Source organism: Bradysia coprophila, chromosome IV (assembly GCF_014529535.1).
Source record: "Bradysia coprophila strain Holo2 chromosome IV, BU_Bcop_v1, whole genome shotgun sequence".
In the NCBI taxonomy this organism is placed as follows: domain Eukaryota; kingdom Metazoa; phylum Arthropoda; class Insecta; order Diptera; family Sciaridae; genus Bradysia; species Bradysia coprophila.
In genome coordinates, this window is record NC_050738.1 from 2,696,594 (window position 1) to 2,711,644 (window position 15,051).

Sequence of the window (15,051 nt, forward strand, 5' to 3'; positions counted from 1 at the left end):
TTCCCCAATTTTCCAGCAATCTATGGAGGTTTTGCTCGTAGCTGTGTGGCCAAGACATTGGAAGACAGTGTCGAGAACGAGTACATTGTGACGGACGAAAATGGTTGTGCTACCGATCCAAGCATCTTCGGCGAATGGGAATATAAGAGCGAAACGAATAGTCTGCTAGCAAGTTTCAATGCATTCAAATTCCCGTCCAGCGATAACATCCGGTTCCAATGTAACATCCGAGTGTGTTTCGGTAAATGTCAGCCGGTTAATTGCCGTGGCTACAATGCTTTCGGTAGACGACGTAGACGTCGTCAGATCTCCGACGGGCGCCAATTCAATTCATCGAATACCGCACTGGCCGAAAACGATTTGGGTGGATTTGGACAACTGAGGGAAGAAATAACCATAGAATCGAATCCGATTTTGACGTTCGAACGACGTGACGAGCGATTATCTGATGGAAGGCAGAGTAAGTAGAGATGAAATTTTGATAAATTTTATTCAAAAAACCGATTTCTAGTTGCGCCGTACAGTTTGGGAAGGTTCACGTCAGTGAGAACCGTTCACTTTTATCAAATTTTTATTTTCTAATGTTCGATAATGGTTTTCTTAAACGGTCGGATCAGTTAAACGAAAATGTTCTGCATTAAAGCATGTAACAGGTTTGATCTGAATCTGAAGTTAAAAATGCTGAATCACTCAGGTGCCTTCAGTTCTGGTGATCTTAGGTCAGATTCATGTTAATCTGAAATATTTAGACCAAAAAAAACTTCGGATTAATGTGAACCTGACGTGTGACAGGTGATAAATTTCGAGTTCGGGTCAGTTCGTAGTACTTCTGCTGATTTTGAGAATAAATTTTCGTTGGCAGCAGAAATCTCATATTTCAACAGAATTTCGATCGAAACGTGGTCAACTGTTGAATCCTCCTTCTCCTACCAATTAGTCTGAGACAGTTACCTTTTGAAAACGTTTCCATTTGAACGCACCGATTTTGATAAAAACAAATTTCTTTCCCCTCTCCAAACACAGTACTTCCAGCTGCACAACGGGTCGAAGACATTTGTGTGTCGATGATTGGCCTCATCATAGCATTGGTAATAACAGCACTACTATCACTAGTCGCTGTAGCTGTAGCCGTATCATGTTGGTTAATGGCCTACCGACGACGACCGAAAGCAACTGGACCACTGCCACATCCGCCCGAATTCCCCAATCCACTGTTTACGAATCCGGACGCTGTGTCTGAACCAACGCCGGATTATCTATCGTAAATAGTAAGTTAGAAATTAGGGTGAGAAATCAAAGAATTGAGAAAATTGTAAAAAATTATAAGAAAAATAAGGAAAAACCAATAACACACGAAATGATACACAGACAATCAAATTGGTGCTTAACAAAAAGAAAAAATCATTTCCGTCTCTAGATGTAATGTTCATAGGATATTCGCACAACTGTAGCGAATTAAAAGAAAAATGAAAATGAAAGAAAAAATGGAACATTTGTATGACAAATTATATAATGTAAAGCAGAATGAACTATGACGAACAACAAACGTCCAAGAAAAAGACGAAGAAGAAGGTCAACAACAACAACAAAAGTGTTGAAAATGTGCAAAGAGAAAACCGAAATTGTTGTTCGCAAACGAATTCTTGAAGAGAAAAAGCTTATTGCTCAGCCCCATTGTAATATAAAATAATTATTTTTTTAACTAATTTAATTAAATTTAATTGTAAACAAAAGAACACGGCGACTCTTGCGCCCCATAAATGTATGGCCTACTTCTAACCAGAATGGGACACGTTAAAGCGGAAGATCAACAACGAAAAAAACTCATCAAAATGGAATTAAGGAAAATGTCCGATTAAACAAACAAAAAAAAAACTGCCAACTGATCTTCCAACCAGCAAGTGATCTGTGTTCTTCAAATGCAATGACGACAACTCCTCCGATGGCCGAACTTTTAAACTCTAGTCTCACTATGTAAACCTTAATAATTATGATTTTTCGAAATTGATGGTGAAGGCCTGCGTTTTTTAAGTTTTTTTTTATTTGATAAAGAGAAGAAGAAGTCGAAATTTTATTTAATATTTTAAGTGGGTTTCGAAACTCCTTGTTTACAACTGCCCCCCGTTCACTGTTTCTTTAGCTTTGTGTCGTACACACATACACACAGGAAAAAGAAGAAAACTTCGCACACTCAACTGTTTATAGTTACTATAAATATTATTTATGTAAAAGCACTCGTGGTGGGCTGCAGACCGATATAGGCAGTCGCAATACTTCACTCGTATTATAATTTTAATTACATAAATTGGACAATGTAAATTAATGTGTAAATCTCCGACGGCCACTGGAGGATTTGAACTAATCAAAATGGAGGAATATAAAAAGAAGGAAGAGGAAGAAAGTGATTTTCAACACCTAAAATGAGTAAAATTTATAGAAAAACAACGAAAAAAATGTTAGTCAAAGAAAATTGTAAATTTTTTCCGTTTTAAAAATAGAAAGAAAAAAAAATTAAAAAAACGAAAAAAAATGGAATGAATGCTGGAATGATCTTTTTATATTAAAGAATTATGAAATCATGTGATTTGTGTTACTCTGAATATTAATTAATTAACGAATTTATGTCGTAAGCTTACCCATTAAGAAGATGAAAAAAAAACTAAAATTTGTATAAAAAAGGAAACAATTGAAAACGGCAGCTTTAGTCGTAACATCACTCAAAGGAGAAAAAAAATGGGTTTTAAGTCACTAACACGCGACTCATGCGTCCAATGTGCCTTAAAACCAATCGATAATAATTTTACTTAACTTAAAACATAAAAAAAACAATCGGACGCAGAAAGTGTCTTCGCTACTTGTCGGATATTAATCGTCAAAGTGTGTCCACGCAAACTGGTCGAATGTAATGCAGCGATCTTAGTCGATAGTCTGGGAACGGTGAATATAATACTCAACTCAAAAGACAGTTTACACAATGAAACATCACATTTGGATTGATTTATATTATCAATTCATCATCATAAACTGCTCCGAATTCATTGAACGAAAAATGTATAAATCGAAAATAACAATAGAAACGACCAGAAACATTCATATCTATCAGCGAACAATTGAACATCTGTCCCAGAAAAATTTGCTAAGAAATTTACGATTTTACCATTTTGTTGGAACACTTTATAATTCGCTTGCCGCAACTAACGAACTACTTTTTAGCAAGTCTAACTAATCTCTATAATCTCTTTTAAAAAAAATCGATTAAATGAATGAGAGAACATTGTAAACCATTAGTCAATTAAATTTAATAAAAAATTATTTAGTAAAAATATGAATGATGTGAATCAAAAGTGGGTAAATAAATATATTAAAACAATTGATATTAAAAGTGTTGTGGTGTTGCGATTAAAGTGTTTTGATTTGCGTTTACTCACAAGAGAAAAATGAAGGTAAAATTGATCGATTCACAACGAAAAATTAATTTTAATTTTTTTATCCATTTTTAATCTCAAAACCAGTCTTTCGTTTAACTGTTTTTTTTTGTGTTAAATTTTTATTTTGTGTACTTTACCGTTGTGTCAATCGAATCCGCATAGTAAAGATTATAATTTTTTTTGTTTTTGTTTTTTTGTATAACTTTTGTACATCTCTAAGAGATTAATTTAAACTTTTATTGACCAAAAAGTGTGAAGAGAGTAAACGTTAAAATTTATTTTATAAAAATATAAAATATGATGGCCGATAAAATGATTTAATGTGTAAGCAGTGAGTAAGACTGGATTAACATTACATGAAACGAGAAAAATAAATAATAAAAAAATGAAAAAAAAACCGAAGTTTCAATTGCATACGAATTGTGACTCTTTGCAAATTTGTAGTCTATATTTAGGCGGAAAAAATACTCGTTTTTTCGACGATTTTTCTGAACTCTCTTTTTGAAAAAGTAAAACCATTAGAGCTCGCAAAAAATTTTTATTTTTAAAGGAAAATTTAGTTTGTGGGTGATGACTTATCGACTTGGAGAGACCAGATTGTGTAAATTTATGTAATCATCACCACAACTTTAAATTTTTACTGAAAGCTAACACAATTTTACACCAAACGATGGTCGTACTTAAAAAAACGGGTCCAAAATTATCATCAAAATAATAATAATTTTGCCCCAAAATGTAGGCAACAATTTAGCCATGTGTAGATTCCTCTTACGTTATGACTCACAAACCAATTTTTCCTTTAAGAGTCAATTCGCCAAAACTTCGAACAGCTTATATAAAATCGGGATTCAAGCCGACACGGCGATCCAAACGAGCTATATGGCTCAAATGTATCGTCATTCAATTCTGACAAACATCGTGGAACAACTTTTTTCCCGAAAAATTTTTGTTGGGCTGTCATGGCCCTTAGAAAATTTTTCTCCGGAGTTGTCGTGAAAATCGTTTTTTATCAATAGCTCCAACATGCAAAATGTGAATAATGTCAAATTGTGTACGTTTATGAAGGTCGATGAGCTGAATATTATTCGCCACAACAAGTGAAAAGCCTCGATAAAACCGAAATTTTTGAAGGGCTCTGGGCGGTTGGGAAAGTTAGTAGCAGGAAGCTCTAACCCGGGGTTTTGTAGCTTACTTCTCGCCCTATCCATTGACACCCCACTCGACCATACTCACCGTCCCAGATAGAAATGGAGCTGATTTTTCACAATGTATCTCAACCCATCAAATTTTGAAAAATCTTCGAACTTTAAAGTTTCCCAAATACCGTTTTTTCGAGCGAATTTTATTATTTATAGTTTTACGAGATAATAGTCAGTAAAACTATCGTGATACAGCCAGAAGATGAGCCATAGATGATTTTTGTAGAGGCCAAACTGCCAAGTGATAAACACCTGACCTGACCTGTACTGAAACTGGTTTAAATATTTCATAAATATCTTCGGGTCATAATCAGGTCTCAGGTGAAATCAGATCATGTCATAAGAAGGTCCGAGTATTTTGAGTTCAGCTTCAGGTAAAAATGTCCTCTTCCTGGCCGTAGATACCTCAAATGTGGCGAATTTGGAGAAATTGTGGTTAGACGATCAAGGAATTCGATAATGAAATGGAACCGGTTGGTTCTCTTCAATGTGAATTGAGCTCTCGCTTATAATTCATATCATTTTCAGCAATAACCCCTCGTTGCTAGAGAGGGTATTGTTCCAAGTCATTTCCCGATGAAACATCACAACAAATCACGAAAATCAATATGGAAAATTAATCAAAAATAGTAAATGCTTTCAATTCGAGAAGTGACTTACAACAGGACTTCAAATCCGTTATGTACCTCAAGTATATATACTTATACATATCAGTGACAAACACAAATGGTTTGGTCTATCGTTTGTATGTTCAAGAATTTTTCGAATGTACTGCATCGAGACAAACAATACGGAAGCGTGCACTGAAAGAATTTGGAGATAACATTTTATTTTTAGGATAACATTTCATCGGTTTTTGCCACGCATAACTTCCGCTTCCAGTCAGATTAAAAAAATGAGATGATTGGTCCAGCTTCAATTAAGAAAATATTTTATTTTAACCTCATGCAGGGTCACAACATTATTAAGTTCATTAAGTCCGCAGAATAGTCATCCATGGTGTAAATCCATCAGGTTATTCGATATATATTCGGATTACCTTCCACATAGCAATGATGATTCCTTAGTTGATATGACCTGTACTTTTGTACTTCATAACTTAACTCACATAGACCATTGCAACACAACAAGTTTGATGTGAGTTATATTATGTGACCATATATAAAGATTTCGCTTTTCCGTCCCGACTATAATGACGTGATCGTTGTTAATGGAAAAAGTATTTGTATGCTCACAGGGATTTAGTCGGATTCAAAACTGTGTGAAGAGAGGTCGAAAATACCGCATCTAATTTTAGATTATTAATTGCAAAAAAAAAGATTTTCGTTCAAAATTTAATAAAGAAGTAACTTAAGTGACGGGTGAGCACATTTAATTGAATTGATAGTATGCGTACCGCAATACATGTTTTTATGATAGCCCTGATGGTTCAATCAGGTCAGTGATGGATTAAGTTTATTGATTTTTCAGATTGAAATATTTTAGATAAACAAACAAAAAATTTAAAGGTCTGGCTATCAATTGTTTTAATTGTGATACTGACACGAATGAAGGATGTGCAAATATGACGGACCAGAGTATAAAGGCCGAGGTATAAATAGTTACGTCATTTGATAGATTATAATCATTGAACACGAAGGTCACAGAATTTTTAAGCAGAGCTCCCTAGGGAGTTTTAATGTATTTTGACGATTGGTTATGATTAATGGGTCGCAGTCTCCGAATTAAATTATTTTTTTGGGTCTCATCAACCAGTAAAACCCGGTCGTTAAAACTTTAAACGTATCTATCTCCATCAAGTCTGATTATTTTCGTTGATGATCTCAACGTATTCTGAAGGGTTGGTTCAATAACTAAAATTTTTAGAACAACTTTTTTGTAAGGGTCTGGAAGAGTCCGGGATATGGACTATGGAGGATTTCTTAATTAATTCTGACGATTGAAGATCTTTTGGAAAGCTGATCTCAAAACCTATCAACGATAGCTGTCAAAGGATCGGTATAGCCTCAACTATAGGAAGCATCTGTATTTACCACAAAACATGTTTTCTTTAGGAAACTATCAGAATTGACTATCGCTTCGAATGATTTAAAAATCACAAGACCATTGAATGATTAGTACCTACATGACTATTCCTGAGTCTTCCCTTCCCACACGCATCCCAAAGCTAGAACTGAAAGACAACAAACATTTACATAATTTTTGTGTAGCTTCCTCTGTATTCGGGGAAAGATTGAGGGGTCTCAATTCCATCACTTCTTCCCAGCTCTAGAAGTCAAGGATGTCAATCATTTCCATCAGTTTTTTTAAACTCTCTTCTTATATAGGGAAAGATTACCGTGGTCTCATCTTATTTCATTTATTTCTAATAATCAGAATAAGTCTTACAATTCGTTAAATTTTTAACACTGTGATGTGACGGAGTGCAAAAATTAAAATTTTCTATCTTCAATTTCAAGGAATGCAATGTCGAGAAACACGGAGAACTCGAAAGGCAGTTTGGAAAAGTAGGCAGAAATTTTCTATTAAGAATATCGGACATTCGTTACCATAGACCATCAAACATTAAAACTGACTCTGTCCCAATGGTATGCCAAAAATTAGTTGGCACCGACGGTAATTCACTACTGACCAAAATTCGGATATTTTTTGGTGAAAGGAATTTATTTTTTGAAATTGCATCATCCCCGATTTAGATAAAGGAAAACGAAATGTCGTCCGACGTTGTCAAATCGCGAACGTTGAGTGTGATTACAGCTATGCACAATTGGCTTCACAATTTTCTAAAGATTTTCAAATTGAGTCATGTGAGGTATGCGAAGATAAAGATGGTTGTAATGGTTCTTCGAGTAGTCGGGCTTTTGGTGTGGTGGTTGGTATCGCAGTGATAACTGTCAGTGTAGGTAGATTTTTAATTTTGTAAAAAATTACTTAAGGAAACACAAGAAATATAATTGATTCAAGCAAAAATCAGGCTGTTTAGGTGTTCACCTCCAATCAAATGTAAAAGTAAAAAAAATGAATTCAACGGGCTGTTGTATTTCAGAATAATGCTAAAAGTTTTTGCCGTCTCATCCAACCACTGAATTCAGCTCTGCGAATAGTAATAATATTTCTCTCAATTGGAACATATTCCAATAAAGTTACTCCTTCTGCAGTCGACTACAATTCGAAGAACAGCACTTCATTAGCCCTGGACTACGTGTTTCTTTTACCTACTGTAACCATACAATTTTCGGCTATTTGGATATCATTTTTAAAAGAAAATCCAGACGGATTAAACAAGGAATGTCTTTACAATAATTTCGGACGACTCTGTCAATGAAACAAATTCTTACATTATCACAAAGATGCTAGAGGTTCGCTGAGGTGGATTGTAATTATCCTAGGACGTGTACCATTGTAAGGATAATTTTCGTTGGATAACCAAACAATCTTTGGGTTTCCCCTTAAAATCCTCATTTTCGTTTCATAGCCAATACTAAATCATTCAGTCTGTTCAGAAAAAGATGGAAAAATGGTAAGACAAAAGTCTGACCTACGGATTGAGGACATCAGTCGGAAAGGTAAGAATAAAAAAAACCTGTGGAACAAAGAATGAGGATGGTGGAAGCAACGGAAATCGCGGTAATAACAAGAACAAGGAAAATAAAGCCCATGGCGATAAAAAGAATTGAGGACAACAAAGGAAAAAAATAAGGACATAATTCGACGTTGAAGATGGAGCATAATTTTAGTTTCTTTTCGTTAAAGAATGGGAGAATCGAAATTTAGTTCTTATGAGGGAAGTTGTAATATTGATTGGAAATGGTTGTAGGCTGCAAATTATATGACGCGGTTGCTTGAAAGTTGACAGTGCCTCCCTTTAAATTATAGATAGAAGCATGAGTCTCTGTTCAAAGGCAAGTATATTCAAAAACCGTTTTTACAAAGTGAATTCGTGAAAGAAGAGATGACTGCCCCAATTATTTATCTGAGACAATACAATTATAGATCTATGCAATAATATTTATTGAGAGTTTGGAACTATCGTGAAATACAATTCAGATAGTACTGTGTCATTTGATCCTAACTCCATCCAACTCCATCAACTTTGATCGAGTTAAGATCAAATGAATCTCAAAAAAGAAGAATTTAGACGGGTATCCAAAATCCAACAATGTTTTGGTAGTAAGCATTCCTACGGAAATAATCTGTATACCCGTTTCTCATACTGGTTTCAACTGCAATTCTACAGAATTTGTGTGAATCGGAAAATTTGTCTGATCATAACCATCCATTTCAAACATTTTTCCTCGAAACTGGTTGTATACATTTTATACCTATTGTTATCCAATCTAAGTGAAATAAACAATTTTTTTTTCTATTCGTACAATTCATAAAAAAATGGGCGAATTGTTCGACAATGCCCATGGTCATGGAAGTGTTCTGAACAAGTTTAACTAAATTCCGAAGCTAAGTTACTGTACTTAACCAACAAATTTTTGAAAGTTGGCAGATCTGGGATCACAGTAGTCCTCTAACCGTGCGTCCAACCGCAAGTTGTGCAGCGGGAGTACTTCTTTAGATACCAGATTTCTACCGTGTGACGGTTCGCCACACTGAAGAGCAGATCAACATCAACACACAAGACAAAGCGGTTAAAAGCGATCAAATGCGATCAGTGTCAGAAGCCGCCCAACGTCTAGAAGACACAAACACATCCGATGGTGTACGTTTTTGATTTTTCTTATATACCAAATGCTGGTAAAATTGGTCTTAGCGAATTTTAAGAAAAATGATAATTTAAAAGCATCTGTTGGGAAACGTTTAAAATAATCGTTTGTTCGACGGGTACAATAAATTTTCACTTGCATTCGTTACATAATGTTTGGCGCAGTTTTGTTGGGCTTTACAGTTTTACATTATGGTTACCATGATAGTTGGCAGAAAAAATGTGCTTCTGGGAAGTTGTATTTATTTACAACAGATGTCGCCATCTGGTAAACGTCAAATTTATGTCATTTTTAGCGTCCTTTTTCATTGTGTCGTTTAACTGTAAACAAATCTGTTTTCAACGCGAACGAAAATTAAGTGAATTAGGTCATTGATAGCATAAAACCATAAAAATTGAGCTTTGTAAAGTCAAAAAAGTTGATTTTCTAGTTGGACGAAACAAACTTGTGTGAATAGTGTAGTATAGTAAACAGTGGACCTTTGTGATATACACAGTCTGAGAGTGCAGAGAATTTTGTGAATATTGATTTATGAAGTGCTTCACTCTCTCCAGCATCACCAGTCGCCGGTTTTCCATAGTTTCTATGTTGCTTTTGGTATGTGTTTTCTACTCACGTTATTTGACTGCCTTCAAAACCGATCTTTTTCCCCAGTCCGTTTCATATGAATTTTGGAATTGAGTCGGATTCGATTCATTACTGTGAAGCTGAATATTTCGTCGACAACACTGCCACCACTTCAAAATTATCCAACCGGTTTCTAGCGCATTTAACACATCTATTTAAACAAAATGGATGGTGCCCGTAGATGGCATGCTGCAATGAGATTTGACGATCTAGACCTCCAACTACCGGAGGGAGTCATATACATGGGTATCGGGATTGACCCACAAATCGCTCCAAACGACGGTTACAATCGTAGACGACCCAGGAGACGAATTCCAATTTATTACGGCCGTAACTTTCAAGACAGACTTCCGACTACTGCAGAATTATCCGGCGAGCATCCTTCACTACGTCGCTAGGATGGATATGGTAAGTTAAACAATTTTTTTTTGTTAATAGACAGGATAAGAAAACTTTACGATTGGAACAATCGCAACGACATGATATCTTCATTCCTCCCTTGGTTGCACCACCTCCATTCCATGGTTTTTGTTTTCAAGTTTTGTTTTTTGATATTTTTCTTTTCTTTTCATGATAAAAACCAGTTGGGATCGTTAAGAAATTGCTCTCATTCCACTCGATGTAGTAAGGTCCAATTTTATATTAGCTGTTTCCTAAAATATCAGCAAATTCAGCGGTCCATCTTAGAAATATGAATTAACAAGAACTATTTAGGAGGAAGAAAAAAAAATTGACTAAATTACAGTTTTCCCACATGTCAGCGTGACCTGGTGTTCGATGTTCAAATTCATAAGGATCGGTTAGACCAAACGCTTTTTCTGATAGAGGACCATTGGTTCAGTCAATTTTAATTGAAAGTAACATCATTAAATACAGTAGTCTCACCATTCAGTTTACACTTAGTCGTCGTAAATGATTCTAGCTAGTAGATGTCGTAGAAAATGATCAAAGCTGAGGAATAATTTGAGGACATATTGCAATGATAATTCAAAGTGCACGGTGCAGGGCAACCAATTTCTGCTTTATTTTGAAGGAAATAGTGTCCAAACACATTGGAAAGGAAGTCGAATTGATGCGATGTTAACCAAACAATAAGCTAATTTGAATGAAGAATTGGCGAAATTACTGCACTTGATGAACATGCAAAGCTGTCCTTCCTAAATCAAAATCCGATGCTTGATTGCATGCATTACCAACGAAAAATCTTAGTTATCCTTTGGATAACACTCGGGATGTGAGCTTCCTTACGCGTCGGCATCACTATCAGCAAACAATGCGTATAAACCCATAGTAAATGGAGACACAATTCACGGCCTATCAAGAGTCGCAGCAGATACGAACTGAATAGGATGAATTGGTATTTGGATATTTGAGCCGGTTATTTGGTCTCTAAAGGAGTAAACGAAGTGGCATAACTCGAGTGGATTGCAGACTATCCCAACGGCATAACACCATAACAAGAAGTGGTAACCAAGAAAATGGAAAGGCTGACTGGTGGAAGAACTGGGAAAAACTTGCGGTTGCTTTAGATGACGTGGAAAAAATTGGAAAACAAAAAAGCGGAAGCAGCACAAGCAGCAATTGATGAACGATCCTCAATGAAGAATCTCTGCTTGAAATTTATTTAACTTTTAAATTAGTTCGCGAAACTAGACTTTGATATTTTTGTAGTTTGATTGCTATATGGTTCATGGATTAGATAATCTAAAAAAAACAATAATTTGAATGGGGAGAAATTACTGAACTTGATGAACATGCAAAGCTGTTCTTTCTAAACCAAAATCCGATGCTTGACTGCATGCATTATCAACGAAAAATCTTAGTTATCCTTTGGAGAACACTCGGGATGCGAGCTTCCTTACGCGTCGGCATCACAAACAGTGCGTATAAACCTATAGTAAATGGAGACGCAATTCACGGCGTATCCAGAGTCGCAGTAGATACGAACTGAATAGGATGAAATGATATTGGGATATTTGAGCCGGTTATTTGGTCACTAAAGGAGTAAACGAAGTGGCATTCGAGTGGATTGCAGACATTGCAGACTATACCACCGACATAACACGAAACGGTTACCAAAAAAATGCAAAGGCTGACTGGTAGAAGAACTGGGAAAAACTTGTGGTTGCTTTAGATTACGTGGAAAAAATTGGAAAACAAAAAACCGGAAGCAGCACAAGCAGCAATTCAAGAATCTCTACTTGATTTTTTTTTACCTTTAAATTAGTTCTCGAAACTAGAGTTTGATAATTTTGTAATGTGATTGTTATACGGTTCATGGATGAGATAATCTAACAAAAGTAAAGTAAAATTTACTGTAGACCATGCCTAACAGTCATCGATGTAATAATCTCTGAACTGCTATAGATATTAGCAGAGTTCCCACTACTCCTAAAATTCATAAAATTCATAAAATGGACCGAATCCTCCTAAAATCTACTAAAATCTTCTAAAACTCCTAAAATTCCTAAAATGAGCTCACACTCTCGAAGAAATTTTTTAATAATACTGAAAAACTAAAAACGGTAAAAACAGCAAAATTATGCGGCAATGAATTTGAACTTCTGTATGAACCTGACTCAACTTGCGAAAACACTCCTTTCTTTGAGTCATGCAAATAGCGATCCTGAACGTGGATTTAGCGAAAATAAATACATTATCGAGGATCGCAGTTTGTTAGAAGATGCGACTATCGTGTCACATCGAACGTTTAAGGACACATTGAATAATATAAACGTCACTGACTTCCTAATGAATCGACGTATTTTCCAGATGTGCTCCAATGTACTTTACTTTTCTCGAACAACAAAAAGTCGAGAAGGTAGTACTTCTTAAGAATAAAGAGGCGGAAGATAATCTCAATAAAGCATCTTCACAAAAAAAATAGAGTTCAGAAAAACTTTCCGATATCGAGAAATCTCTCCAGATCCAGTAGAAAAAAACTTTTTAGTGCACAAAAGCTGATAAATGATGGAAACAAAATTATGGTGAATCTTGTTAATTCGAAAGGCGCAGTCGACAAGAAAAACCTGATAAAGGATCAGTTGCTGGCTAGTCGAGACTGGCGTCAGAAAAGGGGAAATCATAAAAGTTTCAATTATTAAACTACATAAGGAAAAATATGTTTTGACAAAAAAAAATAACTTTTTGTCAATTTTCTTAAACATTTTTAGTATTTTACGAAGTGTATGAGAAACAGAGAAACAGAGCAAAAATTCCTCCGGAAATTACTTACACAACCTTTCCCCATTTTAAAAAATTCCTCCTAAAATTCTCCTAAAATTACCTTCCAAATCTCCTAAAATACTCCTAAAATTGCCTTTAAAATTTCCTAAAATTCCTAATTTTAGGAGCCTTCCTAAGCCGTGGGAACTCTGTATAAGGCAAAACGCTTTTACAACTCAATTGCCAGTGGGTTAATTCAAAGACAATCCCACCATGACCGAAAGTTCTTCGATCATCAACTAATATTCGGTGAATTGAAAAAGCTTGCAAGAAACAAAAGAGTGAATGGTCCTCGTTTTTCAACCCGACGAAAGTGCGATATTGCGTGACTGTTGTCGTTATTTTCAACTTGTGAGCTTTTTCGTTTTATAAAAATATGAATAATAATTAACTTCAGTCATTCGAAGTAAAATTGGGCTAATTGACAAGACGACTGAGATAAGTAAGCAGATTGAACGACTGACTATAGCTCGACTAAAGCTCACTCCAATGGCCCTTTAATTGCATATCCCCATGAATTTTCTGTTCCTTGCTTGGCAGCGTCAAGCCTTTTCTTCCTCAACTCACCAAGTTTATCTTGAACTTTCAGAACACATACTTACATCGAATTTCATGAAATTTCGACGGCCTTAACATGTAAAATCCATTACAAAACTGGAGATAAGAGCAGGCAGGCTGACTCACTTGTCTCACGATGCCAAAAGTGAGTCTCTTTTTCATATTTCCTCTCACTATTATCATTCATTTGGTCTATTTCTTTCTTCTAAATCGACTTTCCAACCTCACATTTCTTTGGAAAAGTTTTGTAAGTCACAAAAGAACCCTGCATGTGAAAGTGCCTGGAATTTTTCCGATCTAATCTATAGTACTTACATGGCCGCAAGTCAGCCAAAAAGTCAATTTTTTGCTTAATAACACACTAATACACTAAACCTCTTTCATATGATTTACTGTAAGGGCCGAAAAAGACAGAAATGTAAGCCCACGCAGTGAAAGCTTCGCTTTCGCCCCCTGTGGCTTACAATCTTCACTTTCCAACCTTTGGGCTTACATCATATAATAGTTATTTACGTATTTGCAGTATATTTTAAGCTATTTCGCGAGTTGTACTACTCAACCGTTACGTAAATAACTATTGAAATTTTATCTCTCACTTCTCACTAACTATTTTCGCTAAATGTTTCACATGCCTGTCTGTAAAATTGAAAAATCAAGTTTTCGTGTGCTTATTGGACTCGGCTTCGCGTCGGGAAAACAAAATTTGCACGAAAACGGGAATTTTCAACTTTTTATCCCTTGCTATCAAAAGTGAATGACTAATAATTATTGTTGTTTCTTTCAAGGACCTTCAACCAATCTCATCGACTGATCGGCGCGACGATGACAATATTGCGCAAAAGAAAATGTTATCGATCGAGGTAAGACGTTTCCATACGATATCGGTGTGTAAGACGAGGGTCAACTCAAAATCGATAATTTTATCCGAAAAGTAAGCAAAACAACAACGATTTTGGTGTCTGAATTTGTTTTTATTTTACTGAACACATTGATTTGTTTTTTTGAAAAAAGAAATAAAGAAATTGGATAAAATTAAAAAATTAAAATGTTTTTCGATTTGCTTTGTTGGTTCTTTTCGTTTTTTTTAATACAGACTTTGGCACAGGAACATTAGTAACTACTATTTTCTTAGGTGAATTGGTTTTGTTACTTAAATTTTATTAACTAATGCGTACTGATGTGACACAACCAATGATTAAACTAGTTAATATAACGCTACGAACAGATGAATGGAATGATTCCTTCCGCACAACAATCAACAATCCGCAACTTATCCATTAAAGTGCTTGATTTTTACCG

General features: G+C 35.3%; 1 protein-coding gene and 3 long non-coding RNA genes across 4 annotated transcripts in view; 3 read left to right on the plus strand and 1 right to left on the minus strand.

Annotated features, from left to right (window-relative positions):
- Positions 1 to 2,730, plus strand: part of LOC119066469 — a 226,056-nt gene extending 223,326 nt beyond the window's left edge. The window contains 2 exon segments of the mRNA XM_037168975.1: positions 17 to 460; positions 1,024 to 2,730. Of these exon segments, the coding sequence (XP_037024870.1) occupies positions 17 to 460; positions 1,024 to 1,265 (686 nt within the window). The 3' untranslated portion in view covers positions 1,266 to 2,730.
- LOC119066483 overlaps positions 1 to 15,051 on the minus strand; it is a 274,825-nt gene that overhangs the window by 159,706 nt on the left and 100,068 nt on the right. The gene's annotated exons all lie outside the window — the stretch shown is intronic.
- On the plus strand, positions 7,070 to 7,597 carry LOC119066484. The gene is made up of 2 exons (XR_005085755.1): positions 7,070 to 7,243; positions 7,324 to 7,597. It is a non-coding gene; the product is annotated as an uncharacterized LOC119066484 (long non-coding RNA).
- Positions 9,445 to 14,786, plus strand: LOC119066485. Its single transcript, XR_005085756.1, has 3 exons — positions 9,445 to 9,939; positions 9,997 to 10,377; positions 14,538 to 14,786. It is a non-coding gene; the product is annotated as an uncharacterized LOC119066485 (long non-coding RNA).